General features: G+C 30.7%; 1 protein-coding gene across 8 annotated transcripts in view; it reads left to right on the plus strand.

Moving 5' to 3' along the window:
• Nucleotides 1-17400, plus strand: part of LOC143223238 (rho guanine nucleotide exchange factor 38-like) — an 81003-nt gene that overhangs the window by 38471 nt on the left and 25132 nt on the right. For 7 of the 8 annotated variants that reach the window (XM_076450904.1, XM_076450905.1, XM_076450903.1 and 4 more), the window contains 4 exons: nt 1375-1524; nt 14960-15065; nt 15440-15570; nt 16220-16324. In XM_076450904.1, the coding sequence (XP_076307019.1) occupies nt 1375-1524; nt 14960-15065; nt 15440-15570; nt 16220-16324 (492 nt within the window). The remainder of the gene's footprint in view (nt 1-1374; nt 1525-14959; nt 15066-15439; nt 15571-16219; nt 16325-17400) is intronic. The other variant, XM_076450906.1, reaches the window with a different exon arrangement.

Below are 17400 nucleotides of genomic sequence, written 5' to 3' on the forward strand. Positions count from 1 at the left end.
CAATTGAAAAATTCAGATTTAAAATTTTCTAGATATAGCATTTAGTGGCATTATAATCTGGTTGCTGATGCTTTATTTGCATAAAAATAAAATGAATAGGAGGTGATTTACATTATTTTATAACAACAGTGGTTTTGATTTCCATGGCTAAAGCCTGATAAATTCCACATATACTTTGATTTCGCCCCTCAGTGGCTCAGCGGTATGTCTGCAGACTTACAACAGTAAAATCTGGGTTTCTATACCCATGGTGGGCAGAGCACAGATAGCCCATTGTGTAGCTTTGTACTTAATTCAAAACAACTTATACTTTGATTTGTGCATTGTTTAATTCTGTATATGGTTTCTTTACTAATTTTCAGTAATTACTAAGTATTATCATCAATTGATAATTAACAAAACAGATTTAGAAAGATTTTTGTGACTGGTTTTGAAGAACCAGAAATTGTGCAAGTAGAAACCAAAAAAAAAAACTGTTTTTAGGATTTGATGTCCATGAGACCTCTGTAACCATTTTTAATCTTATACTTATTGTGAATGAAACTTCTGTTTATATCACATAAACATCTGCAAATATGATTTGGAATTCAGTTGTAATATGTCTATATTCATGTTGATCTAAAGAAGTTTCATTTATATATATTAAATACTAGCATAGATCCTCAAAACCTTTTAGCTCTAGAATAATAGTAAAGAATGTTACTCGGACACTGGAAACAAGCTCACTTGTCTCAGATATGGCCTATAATTGATAGAGAAATAAATTAACACTCTAATTTCTGTAGTTTGTGCTTTAGTTGAGTTATAAATAAACATTCCATATTTAATACTATCAATAAATAAACTTGCAATGTTTTTCTACAACCTAACATTAGAACTTCTTAAAAACTTTGATATTTTGTATAATATGTTATACAATATATCTGCCTTTTGGTTGCATCCATTTAAATGAAGTGTGTGCACACAATCATTTAGATTATGAGATGTATTCATTTTCAGAACAGATAAAAAATGAGTAACATAATAGATGTTATTGAATAGGTAATAATTTATAATGTTGTTAAGTAATGACTTGCAATATTAATAATATTCTAATACTCTTTACATAATCTATCTTCAAAATGTTTAAGACTGCCTTGTATCACATTGTTTTGGTCATAGTATAGAACCACATAATCTGTAATTGTATTATTTTAACATATTATATTATCAATTCTATATTTAGAAATGAAAAGCTCTATAGCAGTGCTTTACTTCCATATAAAAGTGTACTTCTTAGATCATTCAGGTTTCTGCATTTGACTTTTAAATACCAAATTAAAGTTCATTTAGTACCATATTTGAAAATATATATGTATTATTTCTAATTAATAGTATGAAGACAACCAAGCAGTCAAGATCTATATAAATCAAGGTGTGATGCAGATGCGTGCAAAGACCAATTGTTTTGATTTATCTTCAGTCTTGATTAAACCTGTCCAGAGGATTTTAAAATATCCACTTTTGTTGGATACATTGATTAAGGTAAATGTATTTAAATTCTTTCTGTTTTTAGTATATGTTGTTTTCTTTTTTCATCGTGTGTGTGTGTGTGTAAATTAAAGATGTTTATACTAGTCAAGAGTGGTTTGGACTTGTCAGTTTGTACATACATTGGCACATTGCATTATGACTTCCCAAGTTTCATATATATTCTATCTCAATATCAGAAGAAGATTTTTAAAAAATTGGAATTTTGTCTTTACAGCATTATTTATTAAAACTTCTAAAAGTGAAAAACAAGAAAGAACAGTCATCTCATCTTTGAATCATAAATAATATTAACTAATTGGATTTACCAAAGATGGAGAGATTGTTTAGAAAAACATCTGGATTATTTTTTAAGGTACAATAAAAATGTAATAAAATTGTTAATTGAGTTCATCAATCATATATTGATGTTAGTGTTTTTGTTTTTTTTTTTGTGTATGTGTTTTTCTGTTTTGCTATCCCCTTAATAAGAAATATTTGGGTGATATAGTGATGATGCTGTACATCCATTTGTGTATTTCTACTTTTTGCTTCATAACAATGTTAAACAGGAGAGTTTAAGCATACAGGACACTTTCTTCTGGGTTGGAGAAGAAACTTATTGATATTTGGGTGAAAGGGTCAAGTTCATCCTCAAGAAATAGAAATTTGATTTCTCCACACTAATTAAAGATATAAAGAGTAGATTTTGCAGGTCTCTTTCCATGAGGCTGGGAAAAAATGTTATTAATTTTGAAGTTAAAGGGCCAATGTCACCATTTCAGAAAATTAAAGTGTGTTTTTTGTATAAAAGGAAAATTACAGAATACATATCCATAAAAAAAACTCATTTAAACTAAGGAAATTGGCTGTTATATCAGTAGCTGTTTCATTTGCTTGAAATAGTAAACACTTGGTGATTATTTTGATAGATTATTTTAAGTCTGTTTTCTTTTTAATTTTTCAACTTAATTTTTGGAGAGTGTAGACCATGTTCAACAGTAACACCAAAATGCCATTTTTGTTGATCAAAGATGAAATATATAAATGCATTCACGTAATTACAAGATGATGAATTAATATTTTTCATTGCAAAAAAGAAATATAACTGTATACTTTACATAACAAGTTTTGCAAAATGCCAGTTCAAACATTACAGTTAGTGTTAAAACTTAGACTCCAACTTTCATTCAGGTAGTATCCAATTATACTGATTTCAACTTGAAATCTTACAACCAATGGCTGAAACGTAATAACTGAATACAGCTTACCTTTCATATAACATTGTGCTGTGGCTTAGTAATAAATTTTATTTGTTTCACATCAGGGATAGAAGAAACTTTACAACCTCAGTTATATGAAATTATGTATTCAAGTAGTTTTGGCTTCCTTTAGAACAAAGAATATTGATTACAATATATAACTTCTATCTAGGTTAGTCAGAGTCACTTTGCCCATCTAGCATCATAAGTTCTCTGAAGTAATTGCTCCAGTTTTACAAGAATTTTGTCCATTTTTGGAAAGACTTGTTCACATACACCTACTTCTTTCTATAGCAAGTGGATAACCAGTCGAAATCTCAAAATATACTTCTAGTGACTTTCTCAGCCATTCTGAAGTATTAAGGCATCAGTCTCATTCTTTTGATACAAGATTTAAAGCTTGTAAAATAAGTCCCTAGTGAGCTCAAAATTTTATATTTCGTGGACCAAAATACAACTTAGTTAATAAGCTTGATACATTATAGTAGAATTACATGGTATTAATGTAGTAGTTTATGATTTTTGATTATTAAATGTATATATAGAATATAAAAATATTTATTTTGTTTCACATCTTCCACATGTGAAACGTGACTGGGCTTAGCAACCTATGGCAAGCAGGAAACAAGTACAATTGTGGTAAAACTTAATGCAGCTAACCAAGATTTAAACCCACACGATATCAGCACACACTAGTTTCTCATGAATGGTATGGGAAAAGTATTTTCAAGGTCATAGAATTATTTCAGTTTCCTAAAATAAAATGTGAAATAGATAAATACACATTTTGAGCTTGAGCTATTTAAATTTATTTAAACACTGTTTTAAATGTAAAACAATACAGCATGTTCCAATAAGCTATTACAAAAGCTCAGTTATTTGAGTTAGGTAGCTGATTTTTTTGTTGTTTTTTTTCAAATGTATATTTGAATATTTATTACTTGGTAGTAGTTATGATTGTTTAAATGCATAGACTGTACTTGTTTCTTTTTATGTTATCAAAATTCCACAGATACATATTGTAAAGTGTGAAACTTTAATGTTGATGGCACTATGATTATTAAGCTTGAATTGCTAGCCTTTTGTGTATTGTAATAAGGCATTGTGTTTTATCTATATTGGATGTTGTTATGTACTGACAGTTTATTGACTTGCAGAGTTATTGAATATTACAAATGTGAAATTCACTTGTGTAGATTAACCTCATCTGCTTAAGATGTGTAATTCAATATTCATCACCTCAATCTTGTGTACTGATGGTTAATCCAAAGACCAATTAACTGTAAATCTAATGGAAAAAAAATCACTGTTCCAGTTACTTTGTTGATTGAAATGGAATCTTATTGTAATATCAATACACAGTATAAATTATTTTAAGCTGTTTTTACAACAGAAACATGGCTCATAATTTGAATTTTTGCTTTGAAATTTCAATGAATGGAGAAATTTAAAATTTTCTTACAAATCCATTCATAAGTTATTATAGTGCTTATAATTACTATCAAATAGAGTATTTCTGGTATCACTGCTTGTATTGCATTATATTTCTTTTTACATGCATTATATGAATGAGAAGAAAGATGAAACATTGTTGTAGTGGAGAGATTTCTATTCCAGAAAATTTGTACACCAAAATATTAGATGATTGCGATAGTTTATTACAATTTTTCATACACAGTATGAATGTTTTAATTAGTCTTTGTATTCAACTTTTATTTTATTTTTTTTGGTCATGTGTTACTCTTTTGGCCACATTTTGATGCATGATGTATACTGTTATATATTATTTCATGTTAATGAAGGATAGAGTTTCACTTGTAGTAAATCCTTCACACACTACATATATGTACTAGGGGATCACTTTTCATGATGTGTGGGAAACAGTAACTACACCAAAATGTTTATTTATTTATTACTCTGTGAACACACACAAGTTTTACATGAGTTGTATGGGAAAATAGTTTCTAGTTAATGAAATTGTTCTTTTCAAATCAAAATGTGAAATAAATAACACATATTTAGCTTTTTTTGAGTGCACATTTTCATATTACTGAATTCGTGTAAATGTGCATCCAGTCTTGAGGGTCCTCAAAACATTTATGATCCCGGATATTGGAAATCTAATCCAAAACTTACCAAATCTAAGTTTAGTTCATTGTTTTGAATGGCTACTTATAGTTCCAAAATACTTTTATGCTTGTTTCTGGGGCCACACGCTGCATTTTCATTTTTTTTCTGTGGTCAATAGCTGTCACTGCATAGTTTGAAAACATTTCATTAAATAAATTATAGCGAAGTTCTAAAACAAACATAAGTATGTGTATGTACATTTAAGAATTACTCCTTTTATACTGGTATATTTTTGCAATGAAATTTCTAAAGTGAATGGTGAAATTATAAATTTTCTTGCAAAATCATTCATTAGTTCTTACAGAACTTAAAATTACTGTCAAATAGTGTTTTTGACAGTCATTTTTGTGTGATGTATCATAGGCAAAAATATAATTATGTATGCTCTTTGTTGTGTGTATGAAAGGTCATATTCATTTATAAGTCACACATAATTTTAACTATTACTCTGGAAAGTGGAAAGGTGTTATCTACAAAATTGTCTTTAACAGGATTGTGATAAGTTATGAAGCAAACAGAGAAAATGTCAATCAAAGGTAATAAAATTGAACCAAACAGATTTCAAGGTATGAGAAGTTGGAGAGAATTTAGACATGTGAATCACTGCATACCATACATGTGATTGTTTTTATGAAAAGATCTGTTTAGGAGAGATAACCTTGTTACAAAATAACCTGCATGTTCAGGTAATGTGTATTTAAAATAAAAGCATTAAATTTTTATGTTATATCTGTCAATCATTCCTTCACCTGCTAATTTTTGACAAATTGAGAATAATTTTAGACAAGCTATCGAACCCCAGCTGACTGTAGGGAAGTACACTTCATATAAGAGGAAAGTGAATAATTTTTTTTTTGTTTTTGGTTTTTTTTAATGATCCATGAAAATATTAACTGTAATACAGTATAGTACAATGTAAAAGAGAGATATTTTACAAAAAACTGTTTTTTAATTCAAATACCTTTATTCCTGAAACTAGATTGTGACCAAAAGCTAGAAAATTTTGTATATAAGAGAATTTTACAAATTATGAAGAATTTTTGTATTATTTCATACTTTTTAGAAGCTGTCAACTATTTTCTAGTATTTGGAAATTTTAACTTTAAAAACTATGATGTTTTGTTTATTGTTAGTTGAGGACCTACAATTTTATGAATTTATATCTCTAAATAATACCTACTTGCTACTGTTATTATTGTGAAGAGTTTTTACTTCTAAATGTTAGAAAGTGTCGTGTTGTTGTGTGTTTGGAAGTTAACAAGCGGGTGCTCAGAAATTAATTACTTTCCCTTTTCCCTGCTCTTGATATAGATATAAAGTGAATATAATGTGAAAGAAAGAATAAAAGCGCTCACTGGGCAACTGCTGAAAAATCCTCAGTCAGTGCCCATAGTGGAAAAAAAACAACAGAAATTACAAAGAAACATTTATTAACATGCCACATGCAGTGGTTCCATTACCACAATGTGCTTCCCAGCACTTTCGTTTTTCTGGTTGTATAATGGTTTGTTTTTATTGTACTTGCAAAGGAACATTACTGCATTGCTATAGTTTTACTATAATAAAGAGAATGCAACTGTATTATATTTGTTATGTGCACTAATTATCCAATATAAACATCATTTAGGAGGTGTTAAGGCTATTGACAGGATTAGATGGTGATGTGTATTTTTACTGGGATACAGGGGTGGTAGCTACAGATGGAAATTACGCTGATAGAGGGCTGTATTTGGAAACTTGTATATTATTTTTATTTGTGTTGTGTAAAAGGAGGTGGCTGATTTAAAAATGTGTTCTTTAACTCTACAGATTCACTAATTGTATTTAAATAATAGGTATAAACTGGAAAGTAATGTTCAGTATTCATAGCTCGGTTTTGATGTCTGTTACTTACTCAGTTATTCAACTTATTGCACAAAGAATTTGACATATTGCAGGTGGTCAGGTTATTGTAATCTAAAACAAACCTACACTTTATATAGGAACAAAACTGAATATGAAATAAAGTCTTTGACATTAACTCAGATTTCATGAAGGTAGCTTGTGTGAATAACTTCTTAACAATATACTTAAAGTGATCATTGCACGAGTTGATTATTGAATCTTATCATTAGAAATTTAAATGCATGTTAGTGAGAGTTATCTGTTTGTTATGAAATTTTACCATTAAATAGTGTAATGGATTTACTGTTATACATTTATTTTAATATCTGCATTCTTTTCAGTTTAATGCATGTGACATATTTTGTTGGGTGTCTGTTACTCATTTCCACTTGTTCTCTAAATTTGTAGAAGATTCTCAAGAGTAAGAATCAACAGTATATGTTTTATGATAACACTAACCTATCTTTGAACAATGTTGAGCTTTCAAGAATCTCTCATAATGATATAAACAAGCCATCACAAGGTACCAAGAGACAGTAATAGAATATTGTTAGTTTGCTACAATCAGTATACTAAAAGCCTCAAAAGCTATAACTGTGATGAATGCTTATTAATTGGTAAACTACAGATATTTGACCAGGAATGTATATATATTTAGAGCATTGCAAACCATTTAACTTTAGCAGATTAACTTCGGACATTAGTCTTTCTACAAGGAATTAAATGTTGTCGTCAGTGAAAAACTTGTGTTCTTCAAGCTAGCTAGCTGTCAAGATAAGTGTATTTCTTTATTAACATAAAATTAAACTGCTCTCTGTGAACATCAAGAAAAGATTAGTTCTAGACCAGATAGAAGACTCAGTATAGCTTGTAAGTTTCTAAAACTTTTGCACATAAATCAGTATTTGTAATAACTGTTATTATAAATTGTATTGTTGTTTGTATATTAAATATATATTTGTGTTAAGTAAGAAAATTGTGTGTATCAACCTTGTTAACAAATAACACAAATTTTATACATATTGACATTCAAATAATTTCTAAATTAAAATTTCCAACTATTTGAGATCATAAAATGGTAACATACATAAGTGAAGACTCATCTGACATAAATTATGATATGCAACATAATAAATTGGTGGCTGGTGTCTGGGATCTGAATCAGAAACAAAATTCATTCTAAATTAAAAGTCAAATCTTAATTGATTTATATTTATCAGTGCCAGCAGGATTTGATCATGTGTAATTATCAAGGTTTTCTTGAATAGCCTTCACTCAAACAATTGGAGAAGTATAACAAAAGTGAATTTCTAAAAATTGCCAAAAATCTTAAAATTAGAGTTTAAAAAATCAATGAGAAAAATGAACTAAAACAGCATATTGTTTAAATATTAGTTGATGAAGATTTGTTGTCAGAGAAAGCATTAGAGCAATACTGTAGTGTCTCCACCAACCAACCAGAGTTGAGTGATAAAAGTAAGTTAGAAATCCAAACTCAAACAAATGGAGATCAAACAAGCCTTCATCAAAGCTAAAAGAGAAAGTAAACGTCTCAAGGCTGAACAAGTCCGTATTGAAGCCGAGAAAGAAATGGAAATTAGGTCGAACTCCAGTCAGCCAAGGTAAAATGAGAACTTTGAACTTGGCTGATATGTTAAAGTAGTACCATTTACTGAAAGTGAAGTTGATAAATAATACCAAGATTTTGAGAAAGTTGCCCAAACCACAGAATGACCCCTCAAAAATGGTCATTATTACAAAGTGTTTTAACTGGTAATGCACAAGAAGCTTATGCTGCTCTCTCTCTCTCTAGGAAGTTGCACCAATTATAATGAGATTAAATCAGCTATTCTTAAAGCATATGAGTTATTACAAGAGGCTTATTGCCAAATGTTTCGAGGCTATTGTAAGCAAAATAGCCAAACTTGTATCAAATGTGCCCAAAAAAACACGTTTATTTTGATCAATGGTATAAATCTATGCATATTAGCAACAGTTTTGACAAACTGAGGCAGTTATGTCTAAGTGAAAAATTTAAACGCTGTACAAGTGACGATCTAAAAACTTACGTGCATGAAAAGAAAGTTAACACCACAAGAAGCAGCTGCTCTTTCTGATGGTTACACTTTAACACATAAAACCACTTTTCATAACAAAAAATTCTTATCAAAAACTGAACCTGTTCATTCCACTAAAATTGAGGGTTCTTATTTAAAAAAAAAAAGTCCAGCTTCTATAGTTCAAAATCTTCTGAAAATCAGGATAAAACATCAAAATTATGAAGGCCTTTGTCCACTCTTGTAAAAATTCTGGTCATATTACATCCAATTGTTTATGTTTGAAAAATAAAAGGAGGCAACACCCAGTGCATTTATGTCCACATATGGATATAGTTTCACCAGATCACCCAATTTTGTTGATTTGGTCATTGATAAAAAGACTGGTGGAGTTAGGAAGGAATTTAGACCTTTTGTGTCTTTGAGAAATGGCACTGCCAATTTAACACCCCTATGTGTTTAATATGATACTGGGGTGATTCAGTCATTGTTGTTAGAAGGTGTATTCTAGTTCTGCTACAGGTGAGTCTGTTATTTCTCAAGATATTGAAGGTGAGTTTTGTTAATGTTCCTATTCATAACACTTATTTAACATCAGACCTAGTTTCAGGACTATTTGTGGTTGGAGTAAGACCTGTTCTGCCAGTTAAGGGTGTGTTATTTATGTTGGGAAACGATTTGTCTGGAGGAAAAGTTGTTGCCGAACCCAAAATGGTTAGTGAGCTGATCACTGTTTCATTAAAGGATGATGATGTTAAGAGAAAACCAGATGTGTTTCCCTTGTGTGCTGTGACTCAAGCTCAGGTGAAGAATTAAGCCAGAAACAAATGATAAACAGTTGTTCAGAAGATGCTATTATAGATTTGTCTCAGACATTTTTGGATCCAACAGGGATCTTGTGAATAATGAATGTGAAAGATGTGATTCAGCTGGAGAACTTCCATTTGCTGAAAGCAAACTGATCAATAAGCAAAAAGGGGATATGCAGATCTCTTCACTTTTTAAATATGTACTCCCAAAAGATGAACTGGAGAAAATTCCAAATGGGCACTTTTCAAAAATGGTGTGTTCATAAGAAAATGGAAACCACCAAATGTGTCAGTTTCAGAGGACTAAGCTGTAGTTTATCAAATTGTTGTTCGAAAAGCTTATCATTTTGAAATGTTGAAAGTTGCTTGTGAAATTTTCATGGGAGAACACCTAGCTTTCAAAGAACACCCCAGTCATATAAATTGTTGTGTTAATCCAAAAAGATATTTGTGTTTAAGCACTTTCATGTACAACGTAATTTTATGATCATTAGGTTATTTGCCTTGATTGTGTTATGTAGTATAATGATTTTGGAATATGTATATTCTTTTTGACAGTATATGTGTATATATAGTAGTTTGAAATTTTCTAGCATCAAGTTTTAATTTTCTAAGTAGAGAGGTGTAAAAATACATTTGTTTTAATATTTGCTTTTGTTTCAGTTTGATGTATGTGACGTATATAATTGGATGTATATTGTGCAAGTCCCTCTTGTTCTCTAAATATGTAGAAGATTCTCAAGACCAAGAATCAACAATGTTTTACGAAAATACCAGTGTATTTTCGAACATTATTGAACTTTCGAGAATCTCTCCTAATGAGTATATAAAAGCAAGCCATCATAAGATTCCCCCAGTGGCATAGATGTATGTCTGCAAACTAACACCGCTAAAAACCGGGTTTTGGTACCTGTGGTCGGCAGAACATAGATAGCCCTTTATGTAGCTTTGTGCTTAATTCCAAATGATCAATCAATCAACCATCATAAAACGCCAAGAGACAGTAAAAGAATACTGTTAATTTGATACAGTCAATATCAGCTTCGGAAGCAATATATTAAATAAACGCTTATTAATCGGAAAATTACGGATGCCTGACCAGGAACGTTTACAGCTTTCGAACGTCACCAACTGCTTAACTTCAGTGAGTTAACTTCAAACGTTAGTCTTTCTATGAGGATATTGGATACTGTGGTCGGTGAAAAACTTCAAGCTAGCTAATCGTCAAGACAAGTGTACTTGTTTATCAACATAGAATTAAACTGCTGTCTGTAAATATCGAGAAAAGATTCTGTTCTAGACCAGATATAACAGTATAGTTTGAAAGTTTCTAAAAACTTGTATATAAACCAATATATGTAATAACCGTTGTTGTAAATTGTATTCTTGTTTCCATATTAAATATATATTTGTGTCAAGAAAGAAAGTAGTGTGTATCAATCTTGTTGACAAATATCAAAAAATTGATACATATTGACATACAAATAACTTCCAAATTAAAATTTCTGGCTATTTGAAATCATAATGTGTAACGTACGTAACATAATATATCGAAGACTCGTCCGACATAAATTATAATACGTAACAATAGGGTAATTTCTTTATTTACTATTTTATTATTTTTGTGAAAAACGATTTCTTGTGTTATGCTTTGGCTTAGGCACTACTCTTTGGGTATTGTGGCAGGTGGTTGACGTAATTTGAAAACTCTGAACTCTCGGTGCTTATGTGCGGCTGTAGAAAGTCACGTGACATCCCAGAAATGACGTCAACGTTTTGAGACGCGTGTATAGTTACCGCTGTAAACGAAATGTCGTTAGTTGGGGCAAGGTACAACAAAAAATTAAATAAACGAATCTGCTTTTAACGGAAATGAGATTGAGTAATTGATTATACTTTCAACGGATAGGTTATAAAAACAAACTAGAAGTCTATCGGATTAATTGAGTAAGTATAGTGTAGTTCAATAATTTGTATCGTTGGCAATGATGCAAAATGGAATCAAATCATTTTTAGCATCAAAATAGTGCGATAATCACAGGATTGATTACCTTTAAAACTTTGTAATTGTGTCCGTTCCTTTCAGTTATGGTAGATTATCGTGTGTTTACGTGAGGGGTTGTCGATTCAACATGCCACGTGAACTTTGCATAAATTGTTTTTTGTAGTTTACAGAAGTTTAATACAGCCATTCAGAAGCTATTTGGGCAGTAATTGTTTGGACTGCTTGGTTCCAAAATACATTTAACGATAAATAACTATAGTGATTATCATTATACAGGAGATATTAATTCAAATAATCAGACTAAATAAAGCACTGATATTCGATACGAGAGTTTCGGCTGCAAATTTAAGGACGAGGTTAGGAATTCCGTTTTCAGCAGTGTTTGAATTTTTTTAGGTGTTTAATGACTGTTCTTATTTCAGCTTTAGCGATAGTGTGGGTAGTAGCATTGGTATGGAGACAAGGGAAGAACCAATTAATTATAGATCGTTTGCACGAAATGCAAGTTTTAACTTTGTAACTTTGTTAAAGTTATCAACATTAAGGGTAAAATGTAATAGGGCAACAACACTGTGCAGTAAACTTTATATAAAAATATATACAAAACAATGTTTATTTTACACAATAAAATATTTTTAAAATAAAAACTGCGAATTTCGGTAGCTTCCGCTAACATCATGAGTAAAAAATCTGCGCGCACATCAAGTTTCTGTGTAAGAATGGTCGGACTCGCTGTAATTCACTGGATAACAAATTTTTTGTGAGGCCAACACTATCCCTTCATAAGGAATGTTTTCTTAGAATTCACAGTGAATGGTAAAGTATGGAAAATGTTAAACTGCCCACTGTTAAAAATGGAATTTTGTTTTTGCAAGATCCAGTTTTTGTGGTATGTCTACATAACTGACCTGGCTATTTTTGTATCTTATAGCACCCCCCCCCCCAGTGGCTTAGTGGTATGTCTGCGGACATACAACGCTAAAAACCGGGTTTCGATACCCGTGGCGGGCAGAGCACAGATAGCCCATTGTGTAGCTTTGTGCTTAATTCAAAACAACAACAACAATCTTGTAGCAAAAAAATAAAGTGCCCTCACATGCTCATTGTCCTTAGTCTTGGTAGCACATTGCACTGTCTCATGGTTAGGGCTCAGTTCCAGATAATGGTCCCTGATGATACTGGTCCAAGCACACACTCTTGTTCTTCTCTATATGCATTTCTTTACCCCTTTTCTTCTTGTTAGCTTCATGAGAGCTCTTACTTCTCCAGTCTTAAGCCACTAAAATAGTCAAAATGGATGGGGCAAATCAGTTTATTACCAGGGAAAACACTAGACTTACAAAGGAAACAATCCATGTTGACTATCTCTACCTTGCTGTATACCTGTCTTTGTAGTAGCCATCTTGTAAGTATTTGTCCAATATAGAACAGCCTAAAGTCCTCGCTTATTCTACACTTTCTTATGTTCCTCCCATCTTGGTAACATATAACCACAAGCACTAGATTTTGTTATATCCTTTGCTCTACTATTACAGTAACGATAGAAACACCCTTGTTTAAGAAGAATGTAGTGTTCCCACATTAGGTGTTTCCTCACTAAACGAAACTTATTCTTTGGAAGCATAACCACATTGGTCTTACCTTTCTCTCTCTCTCAGAAAATAGTTCATCACTAATTGATCAAGACTAGTCCCTCCACCATCTTTAGTCTGAGATTCTAGCTCTTCGTGGTGCAGAAAGACATATAGTGTTCTGTTAACATTTTCCTTACCTAAAAATGTATTTCAATCAGGTGCTTACCTTTATGCAACACCAACTCGTATCCAGTACATTTTATTTGTCTTATCAAAAACAAGTTTATGATCATGTTAGAACTCGCAGGGCTTAACTGTTTCAACTTTCCTATTCATGATACAATGTATGTTAACATGTATAGGGGAAGGAGAATGTTTTGGTATTATGATGTGGGTAAGTTTTACAAAAATTATGCACTAGGTAATATTTTATGGTGCAGATAGCTAATTTATCTGAAATGCATTTTGAGATGATCAAAATGTTAACTTTAATATGGAATGTTTTGTATAGAATACAGTTATCATTAGCTGAAAGCTATTTTACCTTGCATATACTGCAGCTTTATAGTAATATACTTAAGCAATTATTTTCTAATTAATTTGTAAATTTGGTAGCTATATTAAATAATACGTTTGATACTCATTTGTTGTGTCGGAGTTGGGAAGAGGTAAAGGAGATCGTGGTAACCCTCAACCTGGTATTAGAAGAAATATTGTTATTTGAGATAAAAGTTATTATTGGACTGATGTCTGAGGAATTTGTTGCCTAAGATTTACTGGTGATATAACTGTTCCAGTTGAGATCTACAGTGCTTTACTAGCTGGTGTTTGTGGTCATTTGGTAGTTGAGGGTATTATTAGTTTTGGACTTCATATACACTTGGAGGATGCATGAGGTCTGCCATACTTTGCCAATAGGTATCTTCTTTTCTTGTAGGACATTCATTTACCAGAGGCTTGTGTATACTTCTGATGACATTTGGGTCTAACAGTTCATATGACTCGTGTAGTCAAACTTCTAGCAACTGAAACACTGTGGAACCAGCATGACATTTAATTTGTTACCTTCCCTGATGTGTTGTGCAGTCCCAGATTGTATAAACTAATCTGGCCATTTTGGTTCAAGGAATGTAACCTGGACCAATTGTATTAATTCTTCAGTCTTGTAAAATGGTGTTGGTTCAGGTTGCTGTTAGGGGTTGTTTCCATTTTCATCCTATCTTGTTATGATCAAAGAAGAATGGCAAACTCCATGGAACCCTTAAACAAATTGTTGGTTATCCTGCAAACAAAATTGGGAAGAACCTGATCAGGTCAGATCAATCTGGAGTATTTGTTCTAAATGTTAGTAGGTATTGTTTAGCATTAATAACCCTGCTGGATGGTTGTTCAGTACAGAACTTGTGCTTGTAAGTGCTTTGAGATAGTGAAAGTTTTTATATTGTAACATCTTCAATTTTAGAACTGAATTGGAACATTTTTAACTATAAGATGCATTTATTTTTAAACCTATGTGTTAGGAGCTCCTTTGTTTTCACCACAACATAGAAATTGGTTTTTAGTTTAAACTTTAAAGCAAATATCTTTATCAAGAGCTGTGTAATGCTCTTCACTACTATAATGTACTTTTCATAAACATTAACGTATTTAAGTGAAGACACAAGAAATCTCAGTGTCCTTTTTTATTCCTCAATGCCAACACAGTTATAATAATATTTGGTTTCTATAGAGCACAGAAAACAGTCATCTTAACAAAGCAGATCTGGAGAAAGCTGATCTTACAATGTATACTGCTGCTAAAGAAATTAATGAATTTAAGCGACGAAAAGACCTTGGTAAGTTATCTGTTGTATCATGTATTTTCCTGAAAGTCTAAAATTTATTGTCATTTTTCTATCATTCTGAATAAATATATTATTGCATTTACTCTATGCTTAATAATTCTGATTAGTATGTGAAGAATCTCATGAACATTGATGGTAATGAACACATTTTGTCATTGACATCATACCATTACTAAGATAAAAGAATACTTATGTGTGTATGTTTTATGTGATTAAATACCAGTGAATTTTATGCACAAACATTTATTTCAATTCTATAAGTTTACCAACATTGAAACCATCTTTGTTTAATATAAATCATGGTACTATTTAAACATTGTTATGTTCCTTTATGTAGCTCTGTAAATAATTTATCTGGTTTGTAGTATTCAAGTACCGGAAGGATATGGATACAAGTCTTTCAACTCGAATATCAAAGCTTAATCTTCATTCAGTCAAAAAAAAGTCATCTCGGTTTAGTGCCAAACTCTCTACAACTCTTGGATTAACTTCTGTGGTATTTGCTTTTGTTTTCTTTAATATCTCATAATTAAAGAATGACTATTTTTATTTTTAAAAAATGCAAAATAATATTGTTGTTTTAATTAGCAGTTAAGACAACTAGGATAAGGCTTTGTTGAACTTTCTTAATGAAGTTATCAAAATTCACAGAGTAAAAGGATAGCAAGAGTTAAATGTAAGTTTTTAATTTAAGACTAACTCTTAACTCATTATTGATGAATATTTTTTGTAATTACATAAAGTTTTTGAGACACTCCCATCTACACCTTTTTTAAAAAAGAAATTAATTAACACTAGACTTATGGTTTTATAGTAATATGTTCAACCAGTAAAAGGCATTTGTAATTAGAGATTTGTGTGACATTTTTGAAGGCATGCTATTGTTACTCAATGCATGCAATGTTTATGAAACTTTTTATTCATGATCTAAACAAATTAAAAACCTTTCCTAAAGACTGTTTCAATCAAAAAACATTGGAAGATTGAGTTTTATAACTGGCATATTGCTAATGTAGTCATAATGATCAAATATTCAAAACTTGTTCACAGAATGAATTGGCTAGTTCATTCAGTTACATACATACAATTAGTTTAAAATAGTGTGATTACAAACAAATATAATGATTGGCTTACATGTTTTTCAGCCAAAAGATGAAGCTTTCGAAACTGCTGTTTCAGAATTTCATTCTTTAGAGAAAACTGTTAAGGTTTTCCTTAAGAATATGAATGTTTTTACAGAAGAAATGCAGGTATAATAATTTTTTTGCAATTAATGTCTATTTAGTAAATCTTTTATTCCTGTTTAAATTTTTGTTTATAAACAAGTACAGCACTCAGTTCTTATTAATTACAAATAATTTCATATTTAATAATAATGTTTTACTTTAATCAGGAGAAAATAAAATGTATCCATATTGTTAAAACACTTAGAAAATAAATTTAATTATAAAATGTAGCAATATGCAAATATAATATCATTGCTTAAAAGTGAGAGGTATAGGCATTACTGGATTGACAAGTTATGTCAAGTGTGAGAGGCCCCAAATGATAAAAATTAAATTGAATCAGTTTTTCTTTTTGAGGTGGCTAAGAGGCCACATATTTTGCAAGGCCCTAAGCTGTAGTTTAGTTAGTTTGTCTTAATGTAGCACTAGTTGTGAGTCACTAGTAGGGACTAAAGTTGGTCTTGGTGATAATATATTTTTCCATTGGTGGCTGTGGGTGTGGGAATTCAGATACTAAATATAAGATTAGGTTTCTTTGTGTAAAAACATCACTGCTTGTACACAGTACTGTGATGACGACAAGTAATACTTTCATGGTCAATATGTATTTTATATTCTTCAATTATTTTACCTCTTTTTGAAAACCCACTAAATTTAGACTAGAATTCCTTTACCTCTCTCAGTATGGACTAGGTCTATATGATCTTTGTGACCTCTTTGTACTTGTTTAAAATCTTTTTAGATTTAATACTCCTAACTTTTAATGTAGTTTGTATATCTTCACAAAATTTGGCAATCTTTCATTTAATATAAGTCTTTCAAATACAAAAAAAAAAATTTTATGAAGTATTTTTTAATAAAATAAAATAAATTTGTCAAAGAATATATTAAGTATTTGTTTTGAATAATCCATGAGTTAGTTAAAAATACTTTTCCTCATCTCAAAAATTCTCAAATTTCCTTTAATATAATCCTTAAATTCTCCTAAATGCATTTCAAGTATTTTTTTTCAGTAAAACTTTATACTTTATCTGTTATTTTCTCTACCCTCTCTCAAAATGAAGTCTGTCAGTTTGACTGACCTTATAACCATCAAAAAG

This window comes from Tachypleus tridentatus, chromosome 8 (assembly GCF_004210375.1).
Source record: "Tachypleus tridentatus isolate NWPU-2018 chromosome 8, ASM421037v1, whole genome shotgun sequence".
Taxonomy (NCBI): Eukaryota; Metazoa; Arthropoda; class Merostomata; order Xiphosura; family Limulidae; genus Tachypleus; species Tachypleus tridentatus.